Source organism: Bombyx mandarina, chromosome 09 (genome assembly GCF_030267445.1).
Source record: "Bombyx mandarina strain Sakado chromosome 09, ASM3026744v2".
In the NCBI taxonomy this organism is placed as follows: Eukaryota; Metazoa; Arthropoda; class Insecta; order Lepidoptera; family Bombycidae; genus Bombyx; species Bombyx mandarina.
In genome coordinates this window covers 7,788,828-7,808,846 of record NC_143216.1, presented here as the reverse complement: position 1 = coordinate 7,808,846, position 20,019 = coordinate 7,788,828, and the positions used below count along the sequence as shown (strand labels likewise).

At 36.5% G+C, this 20,019-nt stretch overlaps 1 protein-coding gene across 6 annotated transcripts; it reads right to left on the bottom strand.

Annotated features, from left to right (window-relative positions):
- Positions 1-783: 783 nt before the first annotated feature.
- LOC114243613 (uncharacterized) lies at positions 784-17,169 on the bottom strand. 6 transcript variants are annotated; one of them, XM_028175168.2, is made up of 21 exons: positions 17,089-17,169; positions 16,747-16,911; positions 16,147-16,277; positions 15,659-15,770; positions 15,172-15,300; positions 14,883-14,965; positions 14,590-14,744; positions 13,255-13,407; positions 12,444-12,559; positions 12,237-12,355; positions 11,652-11,837; positions 10,718-10,908; positions 9,255-9,376; positions 8,567-8,714; positions 6,960-7,743; positions 6,251-6,358; positions 5,166-5,249; positions 4,644-4,697; positions 2,329-2,453; positions 1,315-1,423; positions 784-979 (listed from the first exon to the last, which is right to left on the bottom strand). In XM_028175168.2, exons 1-21 carry the CDS (start codon positions 17,090-17,092, stop codon positions 959-961), a joined length of 3,099 nt encoding a protein of 1,032 aa, XP_028030969.2. In that variant the 5' UTR covers positions 17,093-17,169; the 3' UTR covers positions 784-958. The 6 variants fall into 6 exon arrangements, with proteins under 6 accessions (XP_028030969.2, XP_028030970.2, XP_028030972.2 ...); XM_028175169.2 differs by having other exon boundaries at positions 9,255-9,361; positions 17,089-17,166; XM_028175171.2 differs by having other exon boundaries at positions 9,255-9,304; positions 17,089-17,166.
- Between the last annotated feature and the right edge of the window lie 2,850 nt (positions 17,170-20,019).

The following is a 20,019-nucleotide window of genomic DNA, read 5'->3' as shown; positions in this document are numbered from 1 at the left end:
TGCTGGGTGAGCTCAATGCCGCGTCACGACGTGTTGGTCTGGGAATGAATCTGGACAAAACTAAGGTCATGTTCAACGACCATATCATTCCTGGACCGGTAATAGTCGAATTTGCGGTACTCGAAGTTGTGTCTGAATACACCTATCTATGCCAAATTATTCAGCTGGGCAGGGCCAACTTTGAGAAGGAAGCTGATAGGCGCATACAGTTGGGCTGGGCTGCGTATGGAAAACTCCGTCACATCTTGAACTCAGCAATCCCGCAATGCTTAAAGACAAAAGTTTTCAACGCTTGTGTGCTGCCGGTCATGACATATGGCGCTGAAACGTGGACATTGACCGTAGGTTTGGTCCGTAAGTTCAAAGTCGCTCAGCGTGCTATGGAAAGGTGTATGCTCGGAGTTTCTTTGATGGATCGAGTCAGAAATGATGAAATTCGTCAAAGAACCAAAGTAACCGGCATAGCCCTAAAGATTAGCAAGCTGAAATGGCAATGGGCCGGACATACGTGTCGCAGAACCGATGGCCGATGGAGCAGACGTGTTATGGACTGGAAACCGCGTACCGGTAAGCGCAGCGTTGGGCGTCCCCTTGCCCGTTGGACGGATGACTTGCGGAGATATGCTGGAAAATATTGGATGCGGAAGGCGGAGGATCGTTTATTGTGGCGGACTATGGGAGAGGCCTACATCCAGCAGTGGAGAGATACAGGCTGATGATGATGAAGTAAAATACGTAGTGTAATGGAAGGCAAAATAAGGTTATTTCATTGAAACAAAAAAATCACTTAACATGTCATTTATTACATGATATTGTAAACTGGTAATATTTACTGACTAACGTAGAATATTTCCACTATTAATTAAGTCATAGTACACAATTTAAGTAACTTATCACTGACATTATATGTAACGTTTCAACTAAACACTAATTTAAAAATTAAAACCAGATCTTGATATTAATTGTTTTCTTCAACGTCCTGAAACAATACAATTTATTTTGCATTAAATATAGAGGTTTTTAATCTTAAAAGCATTTCTCTGCTTATTCGGTTACCTGGGACTCATGTTTAGGGAACTGAAGAAGTTGTATTTAATTAAAAAATGAGATGCATTACTGATTCACAGCAGATACCCATGACCACTTCCAAGAAGCCTATAAGCTTTCCCTTTCCTAGAGACATAAGGCTATAGACACTGTTGTGTTAGAACAGCTGCCGCACATAACTAGATGACATTATGGTTTCCCGGTAAAAATCAACAACAACAACAACCTAATTCCTACTTTAATATAATAACTTATTTTGTCACCAACCGTAGGATCACAATCAGCGCAGTGCCAGGAATAGCCGCGTTTCTTAGGATTCTTGTTCAGGGGAGGCTCCAGACAGGTAAAGTGGTACCGCTTGTTACACTCGTCGCACCTTCAACAGAAAAAGATTATTCGAATTATTCGAATCGATTTTTAAAGAATTACATCAATCACAATAATATTTATTTAAAAAAAAAACCATTTCGTATTAAGTTTTAGCATAGTCAATCCGGTTGCGTTCGTAAATTGAAAGTCGTCGTGTGGCCTAAAGGATAAAACGCTCGGTATACTTGTGTTGAGCGATACGACTGGGCCGGTGTTCAAATCCCACACGCATATACCAATTTTTGTAATGAAATACATACATGAGTCACGTTCACAAATAAGTGACCGTTGATGCAGGAATAGCATTGTGTAATAAAAATCAAACAAACAAAATATTTTATTTTGCGTAATCACTATATAATTGAGACATAGGCCTCAAGTCTCAAGATTGACAGTGGCATTCACTGACGTCTATGGGCTCCGATAAGCATTTAATACCCGATAGGCCGTAAACGCGTTTACCCTCTCTTACAAAGCAATTAAAAAAAAGATAAACGAATATAAACTTTAGTATTTAAATATTACTACAGAACTAACCAAGACTCAATGCGTTCGTTAATTATTATTACCTAAAATATCTAAAAAGATACTACTCGAAAATGTAATTTAATTACAACACATTTTTCTATTATAGGGGTAACAATAGTTTGATTTTATACACTAACGAAAATAAATGCTTAGTTTTACTGCATTAGTATTAGGGTATCCCGCTGGTACATAAGGGCCTCACAAGTTGTCTTCATTTGACCCTGCCTTGCGCTTGTTCCTTAACATCACTGCATCGAAAAAAAATATGCGAGTAAATTTATCATGACTCTTTTAACTTCATAGTTATTTCATAAGAACAGGTTTCTGAATCTCTACAGTTTGGATTGAGGCATCAATGTGTTGTGTACCGCAGGTCCGAGTTACCTAACAAGGTTGGTGTTGTCCCCGGGCTGGTGGCACACGTCGCAGTGCGTCATGGGACAGAGCGCGGCAGGCGGCGCGTCCGACGCGCTGGTGGGACCGCGGCTACTCCTGCCGCCGCGGACTCGCTACAAACGCGTTACACACATTAATAATGTTATACCAAAAAGAAAGTTTTTCTTTCATAATTTCAAATTATATTCGATTCTAATGTGATACACATTTATATGTACAGATTTTGTTTTTATACGATTAACGATAAGAAGAAGAAGGAGTCCGGCAAGGATGTGTTATCTCACCTATTCTCTTCAATATATATGGGGAATATATAATGCGCCAGACTTTAGAAATTAGGGAAGGAGGCGTTAGAATAGAGGGAGTTCAGATAACGAACCTGAGATATGCCGACGATACCACACTTCTTGCTTCATCTGAGATGAAGGAGCTTCTGGACAGATTAGAGGCTATAAGCCTAAACATGGGACTAGCAATTAACAAAAGCAAGACCAAGCTGCTAGTCGTAGACCGTTTCTCATTCACTCAGCGTACGGACCTTTTGGCAGAATACGAGGCCGTAGACCAGTTTGTCTACCTTGGTTCTGTGATCACGGATAAGGGGAGCTGTGAGCCTGAAATACGCCAACATTGGAATGGCTAAAACAGCTATGACGCAGTTGAGCAAAGTTTGGAAAGATCGTAATATTTCGAATAGGACCAAAATACATCTTGTACACTCACTGGTCTTTCCAATCGCTCTCTATGGAGCAGAAACATGGACCATAAAAACAGCTGACCGAAACAGAGTTGATGCTTTTGAAATGTGGTGCTAGCGCCGCCTATTAAGGATTCCATGGACAGCCCACCGCACGAACATCTCGGTCCTACATCAGCTTAAAATGGAGAACGCTCAACGCCTGTCTGCCACCTGTCTGCAACGCATAATGCGCTACTTTGGCCACGTTGCCCGCAGAGGTGTAGACAACTTGGAACGTCTGATGGTCACTGGGAAAGTAGAAGGAAAACGTCCTAGAGGCCGGAGCCCCAAACGTTGGTCCGACCAGATCTCCGAGCAAACCAGCGGACCACTTAGCGCTGCACTACACCAGGCAACTGACCGGAACCGATGGAGGCTGACAGTCGACAAGCTAAAACGGAGTCACGATCCTCAGCAATGAGGGAGCGATGGAGAAGAGAACGATAAGAAAACAGATCCGACCTTATCGTTCTGTTCGGGTTGACGACTACTACAAAATCCGTGTCGTCTCATCCATATAAATACTATTTCGCCTTGATTACTAGTTGATGAAATTGTCTATTTCGATAAAGGAGCAATGCATCAGCATTAGTTTTGTAGTCTGCGCAATCTCGTAGCCGTTTAAGCCGTTTGAATCCACCTCAAATAATTATATTCAAGCTCAAAACCTCCTCTGTAGTCTCAACATCTTATAATCCAACATCACGTTATTAATGTAACTAATTAAACTAAGTTAAAGCAAAGGATGTAGGTATACGTAAAGCTTAGTTTTGTGTAACCACCATATATTACTTTATCTCTTAAAAGTTTCATTATTGAACACGCAATAAAACATTATCTACCGACCAGACTAGACTAGCCCGGTTATCGATCGCGTATGTTTTTGTGGATCATTTTGAAACAATATTTATCATTATTTGCACTAGACGAGTGGATGACCTCACGGTCCTTCTTTGTTAATTGGCCACCGGAGATTATAGGCATTACGTCTGACTGCCGCCACCGACCTTGAGCCATGAGGTTGAAGTCTCAAACGCATTGTTACCCAGCCAGCGAATAGGCAACTGCAAAAATTATTGTGAGATTTTTAGTGTATCCTAATGATAGAATCCGAATATGCAAGATGTATCCGAAAGCAGTGCATGAGTGATTGAAGATATTTGTGATTGGCAGACGAATGAACTAGAACGATTGAATGAATGAACGGTATGAGAACGTGTGTAATAAAAAAATCAAAAAACGTTGAACTGTATGACGGACGAACATGTAACATAGTAACAAAAAAAAAACTACGCATTAGTTTGATTCGCACTCTCTTGGATTTCTACATGATATTACTGCAATACTATTTAAAAAACATTTGTTTATTTAAAACAGATCGGCAAATAAAGGACAAATATTACTAGATGCATCTGAAGACATGAGATCAAAGTTTGAATTTCATTATGCCGCAGAACATAATGGCTCTGCGGAAGTAATAGCGCTTAAAAGCCGTCCACTAATAGCGCTGCAAATTTATAAATTACAAAACATAAATTTTAAAACATATCAATCTACATAATACCTTGGGTTTGGTACATTTCGTTTCGGTTCCATTTTCCTCCTGAGTTGTCGGGGGCTTGTTCAGAAGAATTAATGTACGAATTACATTTTTGTTATTCGATTATTATTGTTTTACTTAAATATAACATAAAAAATGGACTAAAAACTTGACTCTATCTTACTTCATTAAAAAATCTATAATCATTTATTTATTAAGCTAAATGAAAGACATCATCAAAAATTCCGATAGAGATATTTATTTTGTTTTTTTTTTAATATACTTCATAATTAATATTTTTTATTGCTTAGATGGGTGGACGAGCTCACAGCCCACCTGGTGTTAAGTGATTACTGGAGCCCATAGAGATCTACATCGTAAATGCGCCACCCACCTTGAGATAAGTTCTCATTAGTATTCATAAGGTCTCAGTATAGTTACTTAGTTACTTAGTCTCAGTATAGTATAGTTATATATTAATATAGGTTAATATTATTATTTTTTAATATTATTCAACAATTGTTTTTGTTTGTTTTTTTTACTTACAGGCAACGGAGTCTCGTTGGTATCATCCACCACCGACGGTACTGGTGCCTCCTCTGGTGGCTTTGTTACCTCTTGTTCCGCGTGCTGTATGGTTAATGGAAGGGACGATTAAGCTATTAATGTAACGCGTTAGGGTCGATCGACAATATCTCGAATATCTCGAATCTCGTACGCGAGAATATCAGAGATATTTTCTCGACTACTGTTATCTTGTCTCACGTAAAAGGCGAATTTGGACTGAATCCTTAAACGACATTCACAGAAACGTCTATTCGAGAGAATCTACTCGCGTAAATTAGTCGAGATAAAATTTAAAGTTGTTAATAAAAACAATGCATGTTGAATGCATATGTGTGTGTACTATCATGCTGGGAAATCGTAAGGGCATTTCATATAAGCGTTTCGTTTAGTCGAACTTTAATACATCATTATACAGTCAAAATCTGTTATAACGACATCAAAGGGACTGCTCATATTCAGTCGTAAAAACCGATAGTCGTAACAACCGGTGATGTTTAATGTGTATGGTGCAAGTACAAACAAATCGATAGGGAATTATTGGAAAAATATATTTACATAATACGCGATTTTTCTTCAATATTAATTTGTTTTCTATTTCTTTGCGACATTTTGAAAGTTTCACGAATAACTCCACAAAGTTTTGGTGCGTCTTGTGTATAGATAAGTAACAAACTAACTGAAGAGATATGAAGAAGCGGGCTTTTACTCTACCGCATGCATGTGTTTTGTTTCTAAGAAATAGAAAAGACCCTACACTAAACTAAATCGTATTGTTTTCTTTCCTGATTTTAATAACCATTGAAAACAAATGTGGATGCCTATTCAAATTGTTTATAATACAGCTTAGCCGGTCGTTCTAACAGATCTAATTCTCCGAAATATTAGTTAAATGTGGTCGTTTTATGAGGTATGTCGTTATTAGCAATGTTTTTAATAAGGCGGTCATATAGCATTCAGCCGGGACCTTTGTTCTAGGTTATTATAACCGGCATGTTGTTCTAAACGATGTCGCAGTAAACGGTTTTGACTGTATGTAGAAATAAATTAACGAATGTATTAAATACCTTCGAGAGTTTCTTCATGACCGCAGGCGGGGGGCCGTCGTTGCTGTCAGTGGGAACGTAGAACATCTGCGTGTCCAGAGATCCGTCCGGTTTTGGTATCGGCTTTATCTACGAAATATCGTATTTACATGTTACGTTAAATTTATACTGAAACTGTTGCTATATGTGAAATACACCCAACTACTTGAGCGCCTTGTCACGTGTTGATGGCAATGCACTGGAAACTTCCTCTGCGGTGTTTGGCCAAACTTCACCAACTGTGTGAACGGGAGAACCCACGCGAGAGATTCCATTAAATTAGGTGTTCACTCGACTTTATACAAACGCATTTAGAGATTTTTACTTGTGGTAAGACATGTCTTGTTGTGACTTGTGGTGAGTCCGCGCGGGTAGCTACCACCGCCCTGCCTATTTCTGCCGTGAAGCAGTAATGCGTTTCGGTTTGAAGGATGGGGAAGCCATTGTAACTATACTGAGAACATAGAACTCATCCCAAGGCGGGTGGCGGCATTTACGTTGTAGATGTCCATGGACTCCAGTAACCACTTAACACCAGGTGGGCCGTGAGCTAGTCCGCAAATCTAAGCAATAAAAAAAATTTTGAAAAAAAAATTATAATAATATACAAAATCTCATCTTAGTACATACACCTCGAGAAATTCACCTTATCTATTGAAGAGAAAATCACCTAAACTAATTAAAATGTTACCTTGATGGTAATCCTAGGATGCGGCATTTCTGGATTCTCCATATCTTGAGTTTTCTTCTTCCTTTTATGTTTATGTGACTTCGAAGGTGACCTTAACAAATCCGGCGAATAACGTGACCTATGTTTTTCCTTTCTTCGTTTCCGGTTCGCCTTGTACGTAGCGATATCGGATGATAAATTGGCCAATGTATTTTCTATCGACGTCTCAATGCTCTTACTATCTCTCTCTTTGTCCTTTATATCGTGAAGGAGCGATGAGAATGATATATTTTGTGACACAAACTCTTTCGTAGATCCGACGTTGTTAGACGCATTCGAATTTTCGTTATGAGAATCGTTAGGGCTGTCAGCCACAATAGGTGTAATCGACATCAACGGGGTATTCGTCAGGGCTGGTGAAGTGAAGCTTCTTTTGTGTAATTTCTTCGGGATAGAATCTTCACCGGCCGAAGTCGACCCGTATTCTTTTAGCTTGGACTTCTTGATCTTTTTGTCCTTCTTCAACTTGATTTCGGCAGTTTCATTACCATCGCTAAACTCGAACGGTTTTATCGTAACTTTGATTGGTGATAAATTTTCTGTGACAGCGCTTTTCGCGTGCTTTTCCTGTCTGTGGGATTGTTCCGAGGACTTGGACGGCGGAGACGGCGGTGCCGTGCCGGGACTCTGCGGGTCGGCGATGATGGCTCCGTCTTTACTGTACCGTATTCGGGAACGACGAGGACCTTTCTTTTCTAACACCTCCGGTTCGGAATCGGATGTTTTATCACACTCCGAACATTGCCTGCGAAACGATGTCAATTTTATGAAAAAAAAATTATATTATTTTTTCAGGTATTTCAATTTTAAATTAGTCTACTGTAAAGTTCACGCATTGTCGCTTAAGCCTTGTTCGGACGAGGCGAGTATTTTAGTCGAGTACCGATTAATTTAGTAGCTAAATGTGTCTGAGCACCAAAAATTTAGTCGAGTAGGTTAGTAAATAATTTAGTCAAGTCAATCCATTTTGTTCTATTTTTTCGGGCGAGTAGCGCCTCCCACCACGCGTCCTTGCTCACTGGCTCACTGACTAAACAAGTCCGAACCTGTTGATTAGTCGAGTTCATTAGTGGCATTTCTCAAATGGGTATCTTTGCGCTGAATTTGAGAGTGTATTTTCGTTAACAGAAAATTCACACAACTTTCAGACATTCTCAAACTATTGAAGTATTCTTTGGGATCTCTTCCAATGCCAATTTCTTCAGAAAACATTTAGTAGCTCCTAGTTTATCTCTTCTATCGATCCATTTTCGTACCCATAACTTATTTTTCTTAATCACAGAAATTTCGTCATCCACCTCTTCTAAAACAGCCATTACGATTAGCTTAATCAGTTTATTCACTCTATTGCGTTGCAGCCTGTTCATCTTGCAAAACACCACTTACTTGTGTACTCTACTGGACCGTAATGTGATGGATTTCTGTGCAGTAGCGAGTAGTTTAGCCACTAAATTACTCGGTACTCGACTAAAATACTCGCCTAGTCCGAACAAGGCTTTAGTCACGTTTGCTTTTCAAGCGTCGATATGTTTGATCGTATTGTAAGTTGTCGTAGTGTCTCAACTCACCATCCGTACAGTTTGCTCTTCTTGGGCGGGCGAGTGAGCGGGGGCCGCAGACAGTGCAGATGGTAGTGCCGGCGGCACGTGTCGCACGCCGCCATCAGGGGTCGCTCGCTGCGGCCGCCGCACACCGCACACGCGCCGCACAACGACGCTGAACAACACAAAAAAAAAACATAACCATTTATAGTTTACTACTTAATATTATGCCTCTCCTGAAACTGTTTGGGGGGAGAACGTGTGAAAAAAATTAGTGTTTCGTCAACTTTTAATATTTAAAAAATTGATGGCTCTCGTTTTTTTAATAAGTACATTTAAATATCAACCGAAAATTTCCGAAATTTTCCTGCAAGTTATTTTTGCGAATATCAAATGACATAAAATAACAGTAACCAAGGTAAGCTCAAAGGTCGAAAAATAGCCGTAAACGAATAGCTAAAAAAGTTTTAACATAATTTATGTGAATAGACAACGACAAACGATTAAATTATAACTAAAGTATTGATGGTAAGCTTTTGACGATTTTGGAAGAATCTTCGTTTTAATTAATATTTTATGTTGTGTCTGTCGAAATTACGTTTTATTGAGCATTTTGAATAAAATTAGAAAATTATTATATAATATTATATTAGAAGTGTGTTTTTAAGACAAGTGTCAAAGAAAAAAACTATAGTAATGATCACTTGATACTTGCCTTCGACCGAAGTAGACAAGACTTTTCCATGGCGAGCGTCCAGGTTGTCGCTAAGAGGAAAACCAACCCCCATCTTAAGTGCGGCCGCAGTCGGCACAGACATCGACCTGGTAGCCGACCCTCTACACAATACATCAATTACAGTGTACCACTCTTCTACACCCTACAATTTCAATTCGTTGTTAGACATTCAACATAGCAACCGTAATTGCAATTACTACGCAATGTACAGTGTTTTTGCAATTACTACGCGATGTACAGCGCTTTTGCAATTACTACGAGATGTACAGAGCGTTTTTAACTACCGTACCATTTCAACCATGAAACTTTGAAAATTAATTGAACATTGAAGCTAAGCTTTCTTGCGATTTTATTTCTAAGAATTTTGTCATCGTGAAATAACCTAATTGCCCATTTACAATTTGTTACGTTGCTCTTTTTAAAGGTTAATAATTAATTTTTAGTAGTTAATTAAGATTATTTCAATGCAAATATTTATTATTAAAACCATGCGCAGACGCATGATTTGCAATTATAAACTTTACATTAAGGACGAGAGAGTGAATGTGGAACTTGTTTCAATTCACATTCAGACAAAGCCTTAAGCTTACTTAGCTTACATTTCAAATAAAAAGATTAATTTGTCAATTTTAATTTTTTGTGCTGTTAAGAATGTCAAACAAGGAAATGTGAGACAGCAAACATTTTGTCTGAACCATCCTAACAAAAATTAATATTTTATTTGGATTAGTCTCTTTTTACAGATTTTATTATTATCTGTCAATGCTAAACCCCTCCCCCCCAAAGGCGCCTTAATATAAGTCGTAATGTCGAGCGACCTCATATTCATTAGTCAATTTTTTAACCACTTTATTTTCATTCTGGTGCCCATATCACTTAAGCATAATTCTAAATAAGCAGGTGGTATTTTGTAATTATTTTTCAATCACACTTGTTTTAAATTATTTTACCAGTTAGTATTTCTACTAGGCTGGTACTTTTACAAATTGGATGATTTTGAATTATTATAGATGACTGAGATATTATTTATCTTTCGTTTTCTTGTCCATCATCTTGTTGATGAGTGATTCGAGTGACTAAACAGAAAGCAACATTCGTGCGACACATGGCGACTATATTAGAGGAGCTCTAAGAATAATTTAAAAAGTACTTTCATTTCAATGAGGGATTAACAATAATAATTGATGATTAACTCAATCAACGTAGCACCCAGTCACTTATGTCTGCTATTCGATTTAACGGAATTTTAATTATACTCATTGAAAACATTCAGCCGGCATGTATCGATACAGCAATTAGAAACTATACTAAAAATTTCATTTTTCATACATTAATTAAAACTGTCGTAAATTAACATTAATTTTATCGTAGTAATACGATAGATATTTTTATAATTTATTTTCTTTAGAAACCTTTCTTGGTTTAAGTAATATTTAACATACCGTCTCTGCAAGTGTTGCGGTGTGACTTTAGGCGTGGATCGTGGTAGTTCGGGAGGCAGCAGTGGCTTGTCCTCCAGTATTGAGGGCGCGGTTTTCTTTGGACATATCGCGATTATAGCCGCGTATATCTTTTGCAATGCTTGTCTGGTCGAAGCCAACTCGGCAAGCGCTTCCGTGTTCTCTTTGGATGCCTGTTATAATATATGTAATATTGATTTTATTATTCGATTTTACACTATTAATGTTCTTGCTAATTAGTTTTATAATATCACAACTTTAGAATTGAAATGGCTTAACAAAATTTTTAAAGAAAATGAATTTTACACTTTAAAAGACTTATAGAAAGTATTCTCTCAATTTACAATTAATTTTTTTAAATTAAAAATTAAATTTTAATTTTAGTCTAGAAAAGGGCAAAGTACACTTAACGTCTCTTTCAAATCAAGCGCATGCTTTAAATTTTACTGTATGGGTTTTAAGTATTAAAATCGAAACTGATAAACTACAACTTTTATAATGACATTTTTAGTGTTTTTTTTTTATTGCTTAGATGGGTGGACGAGCTCACAGCCCACTTGGTGTTAAGTAGTTACTGGAGCCCATAGACATCCACAACGTAAATGCGCCACCCATCTTGAGATATAAGTTCTAAGGTCTCAAGTATAGTTACAACGGCTACCCCACCCTTCAAACCGAAACGCATTACTGCTTCACGGCAAAAATAGGCAGGGTGGTGGTACCCACCCGCGCGGACTCACAACAGGTCCTACCACCAGTAATAAGTGTTCACCAAAAAACAAGAATTTTGGATTAAGCCACTTCAATTCTAAAGATGCGAGATTTATAACATAATATGTTAACGAGTTCAGTTAAAAGAATAAAATTCGTTAACGTGTAAGAACAGGCAGCTACAATTTAGGTTCACAGTACTCACTTCATCATATTCAGCTCTTAACTTGTCATCGCCAGCGAGCAACCTCTCATTATCTTTCGTTAATCTTTCAAGAGACTCTCTCAGGGTTGTCGCTCGGTTATTTCTATCCAAGTAGTAGCCGACGAATTCGACGGAGAAAGCCGGTGGGACGTGCCATCGGCGAGAAACATCTTTCAGTGCTGCCATCTGTCAATAAAATACTTAAAGTCAAACTATCAATAAAATATCACAAACTTGTGACTACCAACGTCCTGACTATTTTTACAGCGATGCACTAAATTAATCTACTTCTAAAGTCAGTGTAACCTGTTACGACTCATTTATGTCAATTTGGACGGGGTTGTTAAAGTTGTCTGTTGACCCTTATAACTGATTAACCATGGGAGTAAGGTAAGCTTGTCTTCTGCACCAAGAAAAAATGTAAGCAAAACTGATGAACTACAGCATTGATGAAAGAAAAAATGTTCTATAGTGTAATTATTTGAAATACAATATGTGATGCGATAAATTAAACTTTATAACATTGGTTGTTCTTATTAAGTAACTATTATCAACTAAGTTTAAACAAAATTATGGTGTATAAACCTGTGCGTCTTGGAACTCCAACGCATGTGTATCTATCCCCATACATTCTGCTTTCCTTTGAAACTTCCGTATTGCAGAAGCACTGCTGTAAAGCATCCTGGCCATCTTTTGTGTTGGAACTGTTGAAATTACATAATTATATTTTGTAAGATAAGTACCAAATTATCGCAATAATGTCAACAATAAACTGGAAAAACATAAACCTACCCCATGGAGGATTTCTATTATTTTTCTGTTGTAAGTACTTTTTCCTGTACTTCACTAGTTTCCGCTGAATTCGAAGTTTCTCGTCAGTACTCAAATTTTCTTTTAACTCCAATTTTCTATAACAGAAATGTTATACCCATAAAACAGTAACATAATTAATGGACTTACTAACAATACATTCAAAGGATGTGGCGGCACGGCATCTACGTTGGTGATGCCTTGACTCCGGTAACCACTTAGCACCAGGTGGGCCGCGAGCTCGTCTATCCAGACAGGTTAGACAAACAATACAATAAAAAAAAGAAGAAAAAAAAGTTTAAGTTGGTGCTAATTTTGTATTGAAATTCTAAGTGAGATTTTTAAGGTTAAGTTTATACATATTTATACATATTAGATATTTATTTATATTTTCCGATTCACAGATTATAGTCTAATAAATACTTATTTGTCTCATTATTATATTATATTGTAGATGAAGTAGTCCTTATATTATCAATGCAGACAAAAACTACCATTAATAATGCACTCCTTAAATATTAGGCACAAACAATTTCAAACAATAGCTATGTTACTAAATATTTAATTTTCAGTTTAACAACTGAAGAGAATATTATAATATTGAAATTATATTGTCACTTGTATTAATGACCTCCAAAATGAGACCCAATTTTGTGAGTATGTGAAGCACCACAAAACGCTTATAAATTATATTTGAAACCTCACTCAAATTATACAAATAAAATCAGTGATTCCGAATCTTAAATTTGCAAATTCTTTTAAACCTGAATAAGATAATTTAATATATTAATACCTTTTTTCAGTTCTCAGCTGCAAAGCTAGCCAGTTTCTTTTCCGTTTTTTAACTAGTGTTTTGTCAGAGTGCAGTCTACAGTGAGCGTAAAATGGATCAGCTTGCTCTACTTCTTCTGTGTGTGCCTCAGCTAAAAGACCTTCCCGCTGACCACTGTGGTTTAATATGTAAGTAACACTAAATTATACACTTTAAGTAACCATTAACCAAGTAGTGAGCGGACACCTAGACCTCTAAGGCTGGTTTTAGTGTCACGCGGATCGTCAGTACGGATCGCTCCGCGCGTACGTGATCCGCGCTTACCGTCCGCATATGGCGTTTTAGTATCATCCTGACAGCCTGAGCAGCGTCGCGGTGTACAGACGCGCGCAATGCATCCAACGTGGCGAGTGATATTACTTATTGTCCTATATTACACAAGAAAAAAAAAAAAGCGAAAAAGGAAACTGCATGTTCACCCTTTAATAGAGCAGAGAGCCGACGCGGAAGAATTGGTTACATTATACGGCAATTCGAGGGCTGACGAAACAAAATTCTTTAACTACTTTCGTATGTCGACCAGAATTTTTGACGAACTGCTGTCAAAGACAAGAAATAAACTGGTCTGTCTGGTTTTTGTACTGCGCGTCAGAGGCATCTCACAAACATTTCCTCAAACGAATTTCATGGATCAACGACATATTGCCTTAATTGTACTGCGCTGATGCGTGCGCTCCGGACGATACTAAAACGCTCAATGCAAGGAGAGGCGCGCGAGCAGCGGTCCGCGCGGTTAGCTCCGCGGCAGGGACGCGTCATGCGGACGGCTGCGGAGCTGTCCGCGCGGACGTTCGTCCTTACGGACCCGTCCGCATTACTCTAAAACGCTCCCTAGGATTAATACAGATCGGTCTGTGCGGAGCGATCCGTACTGACGGTCCGCGTGACACTAAAACCAGCCTAAGTGTATATAATTCCATCACTCAGATCCTGTCTACTTCATAAGCCATTTTTTATTGTTATTGCCTTTGTGTGCATCTAAGAACTCCTCATTTTCGACTAGCAATAGAAAGACAATATTGCTATATTTTCACTACCAGATTCCAAAATCCCCATCTCATCTTTGTTCCAACATAAGTACAGCGAAAGGTTTTCAGATATTTTCACTATCAGCGCCAAATTGACCTCACTATAGTCAAATATTTAAATTTAAATATGTCTGATTATATTATAACCAGGGGAATGGGCGAATTATGCTTATCAAAAATATATATAAATTTATAAGATTATAATGATCTTGCAAGCTCTTTACTCATTGTAATGTTACAAGTAATAATTAAAGTTAAATTAATTTACCAAGTTACATGGAAGAATGTTTTACACAAGCCAGCATCGCATCCCACACACACTCCTGTACGTGCCAGAGTCACATCTTCACATAGTGCGCAAGAACGTGCTCCCCAACGAGAATAAGCCATTTCGAAAAGAGTCACACCTGATAAACGTTCTACCTGAAATAAAAAACATAATCTCACTTTTCTAAGGTTATTTGGAATTTAATTTACTAGCTGGAACATTTAAATTTTATTAGTAAAGATTTTTTTTAAATCCTATTATATCACTATGGTAAATATTTATTTACAACTTACCTCTGAAAATGCAACCCCAGGGACGTAGAGTGCACAAACCAAATGCACCCAAGCACCCACTTCAGTCTCCTTGAAAATCCCACCTGTTGTTTTATTTATTATTTATCTATTTACTTTACGAGATGAAATGAAATAAGTCCAGCAACATGTACAAAATTCTTTTTTTTAATTACTATTCAGTGGTCTCAAGAATAAATCTAATTCAATCAAAAATTTAACAGAATAATCATCACTCACAAGCTAAGTTTCGAAACTTTGTTTCTATCAGCAAACAATTAAAATTTTGTACCTTTGTTAGGGCATAATTCACAGTTGGGATCGGTGACACCAGCCTTACAAGCTTCACAAAACCATGGTTCAGTAGATGCTGAACTAACTGTACTTGATTCACTAGTCACATCAGAAACACCATAACAGCCTGAAATGTATTAATAACCAAAATTGATTTAGAATACTTTAAAAAAATGTATGTAGATTAAGTTAACTTTCAATTATAATCAATGACCTGTAATTTCAAAAATTGAAGCATGAGCCATTGAAGACTACAGGTTTATAAATACAGTCTGAATTTATAATTTTATCCATTGTCATAAAAGTTAGCCGTATTGGAATCAATTTATAATAGAAGCAATAATGCTCTTTTTATATATTAATTATACTAGACCTGCTGGTGGCTGTAGAATGAATCAATAGAATAATTTTCACTTTTTTGTTCATATTTAGTATAGAATTATTTGATAAGTTTATATGTGTGCAAAAATAACTAAATTATTTACCCTCATGAACAGTAACACCACAACCATCACATTCAACAATTTCATTGAAGTCATCACTTCGAGAGCCTAGGCACCCAGCACAAATCAAGAGATTAGCTAGTTCACCTGGAAACTACATAGCAACATATTGGTAAGGTATTCATATACAACGAAAATTTAATAATACTTTACAGAAAAAATATAGTACGATTTTTTAAAATCTAAAACATAATTATGTGAATCATTATGTTTTGCTGTCTGGCTCTAAAAAAAGATTGTAAGTCTTAAAAGCTAAAACTGTAAGTTAATTAATCCTTAAAATTTAACTATAATACTAATAATTTATATTTTTTATCATAAAGTTTTATTTTAATTTCATCTGACCATAGATATATATATTCTCTGGATATCTTCTACCACGCATGATCAACTCTTTTATAGCCAGAATTTTAAAATTTTGAATTCAATAACAGTTTTTTTTACATTATATATTATAACATACTAATTACCTTAAACTCATGCTTTTTAGCTTTCTCAAGAACATCTATAGCTGAAGCTTCTTCTCCAATCTTGTTGCTAGACCCTTTGAAGTCATCATCATCTGATCCAGTTTCCTCTTCAGAAGCATTCTTTTCATACTCTATACAATCCAAGGGGAGTAAATAAAATAATGTGTTTAGACATTCTTTTTTTGCCTACCTATAACTAGCAACTTCAAGATGCTAGCTTCACTGAACATGTAGCAAGCTCACAGGCCTCAGCCTGGGAGACTTTACTAACATCTGTGCTAACAAAAGCAGTGCTTTGCTAAATATTCCACCAGATGGGAATTGCGGCCCATTGAGAAGATCTGGTGAGAAACTCAATGGGCTGTCTGTGGGTTCATTTTCACAAGGAACTCTTCATCGCATACGACGGGTTCGACGTGAACGGCGACCAGTGCTTAGAATGCCTAAAAGCACCATGAACGGCACGAAAGGATCCGAAATGACATATTTATCCATTAAATAAGATCCTACTCCCCATTTGGAGACTAAGGTTGAACAAGAAGAACAAATTAAAGGAGGCGTTTTGATTAATTTATAAAAAATACTTTCAAAGCCACTTACTTTTATCGTCATCATCACTATTGATGGAATAATCATCACTCTCTTCTGGATGATCTTCAATACGAAAGTCAGAATCATCTGAGCTTTCGCCTTCTTCGAGGTCAAAATCTAGCAACGATTGAGGCTCTACTGGTTTTACTTTTCTCTTAGCTGGACCTCGATCTTCTGTGAAAAACGAGCAAGCAAAACATAAACAAAATTGAATTTTATTGTATGAACCCAACATATTGATTTTAGCATTCTAATTCTAAGTAGGCTCGAGCATCAGTGTTTATGAAGTCGACGCAATCAAAATTTAATAAATGTTTAATTAAGTTCTATTTAAAAAATTATGAAACTTACCCATCTTGTCGCACAAAGCATAGATTATACACTTAAGCACAAAGCACAATGTCTCAAATATATGAAGTGTATAGTCTATGGCACAATGTGTACTTCACAGATTAGTTTCAAATTGAGAGTAGCTATGTGACACATGGTGTATCATCTGTGATTAGTTACGGCTTGTGAGCTGTGATAAAAATATCGTGATATTTAGAATTAGGAAAATATTTAACGTAGCCACTAAGATTATTTCTCATTAGAAACAACGAAGGCCTGAAAAATACCCTATGGTATACCTACACATTTCGTATAATAACTGTTGGAATTTGAATATGTAAGTAATGGCAGGCAACACTTGACACTAGTTGACACATGTAAGATTACAGTTTTCGTTTAATGGAATGCTTATTTAAATATTTAAAACAGATGATTGTCTTCTCTTCAGTGAAGACCATAGATTATACACTTAATATATTTGAGGTGAAGACAAAGACTTCTTATCTAGACACAGACAGAGCAGCATCTTAGGATTTTATAAAAATAAAATATTGTAATGGTTTAATAGTGTAAGTACAATGTGTTTGCAATATATATTAACCATGAAGCAAAGTGTTTTTAAATAGCTTCTCACCTCCAGAACCCAATCTCTTCAAATAGAACCGCCAATAAGAACAACAAACATAACACGGTTCTAAGTTCTAAGCCTGAAACGCTAAAAAAATTATTGACTTTCTTTTTTTACTTTTGTGACCTAGTAACGATACTTCATTCATCTTGCTAATGCGTAGCAACTAAAAAGTTCACTACCTAGATATGGTACCTAGTGGCCTTTTTAATCAAATATGACTAAAATAAATCCAGCTTCCCACCACACAAAACGACGATTTTTTTTGTCCAAAGATTCATTCAATACCTTTCAAGTTTTTTTATAAGATGACTCTGTAAAACCATTGCTAAAGCCACCCTACACCGGTCGCTTCTAGTCAAAAACAAGAATCAAAATCAGCACAGGAGAGAGATAATACTAAGTAAAAGTGCATCTCGATCGTAAAGCCCGCATTTATAGAAGCTATCATCAGATATTCCTCAAACAAAACAACCAATAACGATTTCAGGCAAATGACCAGTGCTTCAAGAGGATGTTACGCAATCAGAAAGAATATCTACCGCACTGTTAAAATTTCCAAATTTGTTGTCTAATTAAATATATTTTCCTTACTACAAAATTAAATTTTCATTTCATATTTAATAAAATAATGAGATTTCATACACCGTGGCGACATTATGGCGAATAAAAAGGCCACTAACACATTTATGTAGAAAAACTTCAACTTATTTGGAAGAAGTAAAAAAAGAAAAGAGATAATGAAAATTTTTCAATTCTCTCCTTTTCTTTTCGACTTCTTCCAAACAGGTTGAAGTATTTCTACTTAAATGTAGTAGTGGTCATTTTAGTCTTCACGACGGCTACAAAGAGTAAAACAGTGAAAATAGAGCTTTCCAGAGCTTTTTCTCAAACCTATTTGAAGCAGTAATCTCTGCCGATTAACCCCAAATCTAATATCATAATATTTGTAAAGTTAGAAATTTTGGATTTGTAATTGGTGCCATATGCCATGCGGAACATTTGTTGGATTACCTAATATTTGTTGCTCATTTGGTGGATATATTTGTTATTGAAAATTAGGGATTTTCTTATATTAAATTATAACCTTTCTTTTAAGTGAAACTTCTCTCTACTTACTACCGCCTAATAAGAACTTATTTTGCATTTGTTTTTGAATTTGCATTTGTTTTATTTTGAATTGTGAAAGATAAATTGTCAGTTGTCATAAAGGTACCTGGTCTACTTCAGTGGGTCTACTTCACTGATGGTCTACTTAGACCACTAAAGTATGATAATGACTTTTAAACTAAAAGGCTTATTACACTTGGCTGAGTTTAGTCGACTGAATTCAGTGAAGTGTAAAAGCATTAAGTAAGTTAGTCTACTGATTTCAGTAGCAAGGATGGTTTCTGACTGACTAAATCATTTAGAAGCCTAATTAGAAACGCATTAAGGTAGGTGTAATCGCATTTATTTACTTAATGGTTTCAGTCGTCCCATAGCTCTCCATGCGTAAGGTAATTTTAATTTGTTTTTTGCTTCCGAATAAAAAGTATTAATTTCGGTCGCCTTTATTTAATGTGCCAGATTATAACATATGACAATAATTATATAATAGATATATAGGTAATAGACTATCGTAGGATAGTATCCTGCTGTTGAATAAACGGTGTCACAAGGCTTAATATTAGGTCAAACGAGATCGAATCTATTTATAGATAATTTCTGAAGTCTGCTGGTTCTAAATCACTCATAATATTTGCTAACATTCGGCACAGCAATAAATATTTCTTCACCGATATTCTTGTTTTTTCTTTTTTTGAGAAAATAAAACAAAAAACAAAAAAATTGTTGTTGTCTAGACAATACTGGGGCCATCCTGTTACGCACACGACACATCTTACTCCGTCGCGTTTAAACTGACAATTGATTCAGTAACCGAATTTAGAACAGTGTAATCAGAAGCTTCTAAATTTGCTTCTGAATTCAGTTGACTAAATTCAGCCAAATGTAATAAGCCTTTAACAAAACTGCTTTAAAGGTCTATGCGCAAAACTCGGCAAAACTGTTAGAACGTTAATACCATGACATGGGGTAAATTGGGATTCTGGGGTAAATTGGGACAAACCTGCGGAAGATTCTCAAAGTACTTGTAGCACGGAATCTACCTAATTTTCTTTAAGGTAATATTTATCAATGTATAGAAGAAAAACCAAGTTAACTATGGAAGTACTAAACATGAGTTAAGTTGGTCCCAAAAATTCGTCAAATTAAATTTAAAATAGTGGTTGAAAAGTGCGTTTTAAAACAGCTTAAAGAACTTTTAAAAAAAGTAATATTAT